This window comes from Aulonocara stuartgranti (assembly GCF_965226115.1).
Source record: "Aulonocara stuartgranti genome assembly, chromosome: 23".
In the NCBI taxonomy this organism is placed as follows: domain Eukaryota; kingdom Metazoa; phylum Chordata; class Actinopteri; order Cichliformes; family Cichlidae; genus Aulonocara; species Aulonocara stuartgranti.
The window spans coordinates 35,856,682-35,861,875 of NC_138958.1; the positions used below are offsets into that span (position 1 = coordinate 35,856,682).

The 5,194-nt window shown below is 43.5% G+C and overlaps 1 protein-coding gene across 1 annotated transcript; it reads right to left on the reverse strand.

The window, feature by feature from the left end:
• Positions 1-1,622: 1,622 nt before the first annotated feature.
• On the reverse strand, positions 1,623-4,485 carry LOC309701078 (E3 SUMO-protein ligase ZBED1-like). The gene is made up of 3 exons (XM_082525068.1): positions 3,113-4,485; positions 2,684-2,936; positions 1,623-2,518 (listed from the first exon to the last, which is right to left on the reverse strand). The coding sequence occupies exons 1-3, from the start codon at positions 4,228-4,230 to the stop codon at positions 2,174-2,176; spliced, it is 1,716 nt and encodes a 571-aa protein (XP_082381194.1). The 5' UTR covers positions 4,231-4,485; the 3' UTR covers positions 1,623-2,173.
• Positions 4,486-5,194: the final 709 nt, after the last annotated feature.

Here is a 5,194-nt window from a genome sequence, read left to right on the forward strand (position 1 = left end):
GTATGTACAGTGGGGCAAAAAAGTATTTAGTCAGCCACCGATTGTGCAAGTTCCCCAACTTAAAATGATGACAGAGGTCAGTAATTTGCACCAGAGGTACACTTCAACTGTGAGAGACAGAATGTGAAAAAAAATCCATGAATTCACATGGTAGGATTTGTAAAGAATTTATTCGTAAATTGGGGTGGAAAATAAGTATTTGGTCACCTCAAACAAGGAAAATCTCTGGCTCTCACAGACCTGTAACGTCTTCTGTAAGAAGCTTTTCTGTCCCCCACTCGTTACCTGTATGAATGGCACCTGTTTGAACTCATCATCTGTATAAAAGACACCTGTCCACAGCCTCAAACAGTCAGACTCCAAACTCTGCCATGGCCAAGACCAAAGAGCTTTCGAAGGACACCAGGAAAAGTATTGTAGACCTGCACCAGACTGGGAAGAGTGAATCTACAATAGGCAAGCAGCTTGGTGTGAAAAAATCAACTGTGGGAGCAATCATCAGAAAATGGAAGACATACAAGACCACTGATAATCTCCCTCGATCTGGGGCTCCACGCAAGATCTCATCCCGTGGGGTCAAAATGATCATGAGAACGGTGAGCAAAGATCCCAGAACCACACGGGAGGACCTGGTGAATGACCTGCAGAGAGCTGGGACCAAAGTAACAAAGGTCACCATCAGTAACACACTACAACGGCAGGGAATCAAATCCTGCAGTGCCAGACGTGTTCCGCTGCTGAAGCCAGTGCATGGCCTAGCCAGTCTCCAGACCTCAACCCCATAGAAAATCTGTGGCGGGAGTTGAAAGTCTGTGTTGCTCGGCGACAGCCCCAAAACATCACTGCTCTCGAGAAGATCTGCATGGAGGAATGGGCCAAAATACCAGCTACTGTGTGTGCAAACCTGGTAAAGACCTATAGTAAACGTTTGACCTCTGTTATTGCCAACAAAGGTTATGTTACAAAGTATTGAGTTGTATTTTTGTTATTGACCAAATACTTATTTTCCACCCTGATTTACGAATGAATTCTTTACAAATCCTACCATGTGGATTCATGGATTTTTTTTTTTCACATTCTGTCTCTCACAGTTGAAGTGTACCTCTGGTGCAAATTACTGACCTCTGTCATCATTTTAAGTGGGGGAACTTGCACAATCGGTGGCTGACTAAATACTTTTTTTCCCCACTGTAAATAGATATAAAGCAGGGCTGTCGATGTTACAGCGTTAACTGGAGCGCAGAATAGACAAATGTTGTACAAACTGCTCGAAATACGTTGACAGTGACATTTCAGGGATTTTGAGTCATTCTGCGCTCCAGATGGGTTAATTGCGTTGAAAATTTTAATCGTGTCAATCGTGACAATGGATTAACGCACGTTAACGTGTTACCTTTGACAGCCCTAATATAAAGGCAAGTAGAGACAGTTATGAAAGTGCTTTCTAAGATGAAACAACAGAGATTGCTTTACTTTGGCACATTTTAATGTATCCGTATTTCTGGATTTGATAAGACATGTACTACTTGCCTTGCTTGCCCTGATGAAATAGCACTGGTATTTAGTGATGGAGCTTTGGTTTATCAGAAGAAGAAGCTTTGGTATGTCAAGACTAGTGCTGTCAAGAGATTAAAAAAAAATAGAGATTAATTAATTATGATTTTTAATTAATTGATCTAATTAATCTCTTTTTTAATCTCACCTAAAAATAGCTGAGGAAAGCCCTCAACTTATTGTGGCAGACCAAAAGACTGATATAACAAAGAAAGTGACTTTATAAAGTCATTTATTGTTTAACAAACGTTAAACAGATGCAACCATTTACATACTGTTGTATTCTTTTGTAAAATAAGTGGAAAAATAAATACAAATCAAATCAAATAAATTAAGTGCTGCAAGTTAGCACATCAGAGTTGCTCTTTTCTGAGCAATACAGCACTGAAATTCCTCTGCTTCAGATAATGAAAAGTAAAACTGACATTGCAGTGCTGCAAGTTAGCACATCAAAGTATTCTTCCATCACAAAAAAAAGTGCTGAACATCAAGCAATCTATTCTAGTAGGCTACAAATGACACAGCAGCTATGCTGACCACATGTGTCTCATTTCTTCTTCCTCAGCCAGTCGCTAAGACACACCAGCCTGGTAACATTTTCTGGAAGCAAGGCTGCCCTTTACTTTTGCACTATGTGGCCTGCAAGGCTAAAGAGTCTCTCACAGGGTACAGAGGTAGCTGGGGAGGCCAGGTACTTTTGTGCTAGGACTGACAGCTTTTCATAGACTCCTGAGTGAGCATACCACCACTGCAGGGGACAGTCATCAATACTGATGCTGGGTTCTGCTCTGTAGCGCTGCAGCTCTCCAGACTCAATTCCATCTTCTGAGTCAGAGTCAGACCCCAGAAGGAGTTCGCTCCTCCTCTTCTTCTGAGCTGGTCCATCATCCTCTGTGGAGGGCTGGAGACTATCTGCTCTTCTGGGCTCTGCTGCCTGGAGCATATTCTCCAGAATGGTCCACACCTGAATGAATGAATGAATGAATGAATGAATGATTGTGATTAAAACTAAGTGCTTTTTTTTATTTTTATTTAATCTTGTAAAGAACTTTGTGTTCCATATAATAAATAAAAGTTTGATTTGATAATGAATTGGACTCATTAGTCCAGCTTAACCTTATTGTCCTACCTGTTCCCTCTTTTCTCTTGGAAGACATTTCAAATCCTTAAACCGTGGATCCAATGCTGTGGCCACCTCGAACCATATCTCGTTGCCATTAGCTCGTCGTGCTGCCAGATCCTTCTGGAAGGCATTCTTGAACTTCACCACGTAGGCAGGATCATCATCAGTAATGTCCATGACACGGTACAGATGGCGAAAAGCAGGCAGCACTACAGAGCAAGAGACGTAGGCCTCACCACCCAGCAGCTCTGTCACATACCTGCAGAGGTGGAGAGGTTTGCTAAATAAACCTAGCTGGATTCATTTAAATCAAAGTGTAACTGATTTCCAATTTAATTGTCCTTAAAAGTTCCTTGTTATGTTCATTAATTTTGATTTTACACATGTAACAGTAGTTTATATAATTAAAATGGGAAGGTGTTTATTTGAACTTACTTGCATGGTTCAAGCAGGAGCTCCAGCCTCTGCAGTTTCGCCCACTCAGCTTCGGTTGGCAAGACCAACCTGTGGTTCTGTTGGTCCAACGTAGCCTGGACAGCCTCTCGGTTACATAGGAGGCGTGAGACCATTGCGAGAGTCGAGTTCCACCTGGTGGGTACATCCTGTATAAGTTGATCGCTCTTCTTTCCGAGTGCTACTTGTTGTTGGTTAAGTTCTGTGGTACTCGCAGGGCTTTGTTTAAAATGACCAACAATCTTGCGGCACTTTGCCAGTACACCGACAAAACCACTGCTATCGAGACATACCGTGATGGTCCTCTGGAGAATGTGAGCATTGCAGGCGATGTGCTCATATGGAAGTGCTCTCATAGCAGCCAGCATGTTTGCTGCGCTGTCTGTGCCAATGGTGGATATCTTGTTTTCAATACCCCAGTCATTTGCTACCTTGAGGAACTGTTCGGCGCATTTATCAGCAAAGTGCCTGGTTTCTGTTCTCATGACGGTCAGTGCAAATGAGTTGAGGTTCCACTCACTATCAATAAAGTGTCCAGTCACCCCAAAATAGCTGTGGTTGCCAGCTGAGGTCCAGTGATCTCCGGTTATAGCAACACAGTTGGGAGAATCCTCCGCCAAAATCTCAAGTTTGTTTTTCTTTTCGCCGTCGTACATTTTGCTGATTTTGGTCGTTACTGTAGTCCTGCACGGCGGCTTGTATGACGGGTCATTGGACGCAATTTGCAACACCTCTGTCAATCCTTCGTCCTCTACTATATTTATCGGCCTACAGTTCATCGCTATCCACTTGGCAATAACATTAGTCAGCCTGTCGGTCGCAGACTTGCTCATACGAGGGGTATTCTCTAGTTTTGTTTGGCGAAAAGCTTTGCTCTGGCTTGCTATATTGCTAACGTCTTCACTGCTAGCTGTTGCTGCACTCGCGGCTGGGTGCTTTGCGTTGAGGTGATAGGCCAAACTTGAGCTGCTTCGGTGGTAAGCAAACTCCTTCTTACACTCTAGGCAGACCACTTTACCTTTGTCAATGGTGCCGTCGGGGCGTTTATGAAATACAAATTTCCCGTTCATTGGGCCAACAACTCTCAGATGCGCCTCCATATCCACACTGTAAGCTAATCACCACTTCTCACCTTGACCTCACGACGTGACTCCACCCCCAACAAGTCAAGCACAAGGAGCCCAGCACATAAAAACGGATTTTATAACATAGCAACTCTCATACAAAATCAATGACGTCAAGAGATTAAAAATTAGATTAACGAGATTAAAAAACATAACGCGCTAAATAGCATTGTAATTAATTAATCGCAATTAACGCGATAATTTGACACCCCTAGTCAAGACTTTAGTTTTCTCCACAGGTGTTTCATATATTTTTGACCCTGGCAACAGTACACAACTACAACCCGTAGGCAACAGTTTGTTAAGGCTCTGCATGGAACCAGCAGTTGTATATTATGACTTAGAGTAATTTTTAAGCAATGCAAACATGAAAATGTGGAAGATGCTACTTAAGAAAACAACCTTTAGAAACAAAAACATGCCCAAAAAATAGCTAATTGTCATGAACCGAAGTTCCGTGCGCAAGCTGGACCCAGAAGCAGAACACACACACCAGGGTAGGAGGGAATAAAGAAAGCAAATTTATTATAACTAAAGGTGTCCCGTGAGGGTAGCCGAAAAAACAACGTATGGAACCAGAAGAAACCGAGGGACTGGGGAGGTGAACTGCGCAGGGAACGCCGAGAGCGGGGCTGTGAGAAGCTGCAAGACAAAAAAAGAGAAACAGATTACTGGGGTGCGGAAAAAAGGCAGCATACGAGGGAAGGTGGAGTATACGTCTTACGGAGGTAGCCGGGCTGAGTGAACCAGAGGGGGGGGGGCTCCAAAAGGGTCGAGACGGCGAGGCTGATAGTGCTTCCGAATCTCAGGCGGACAGGTGGACAGGCAGGTGGCTCGCAAAAACGCCGAGTTGTGATCTGAGTACACAGGGTAAAACAGAGTCAGTTCCAATGGACAATTTGTCATAAGGGGTTTTTTCCCGCAGGTGTACGTTACCGCT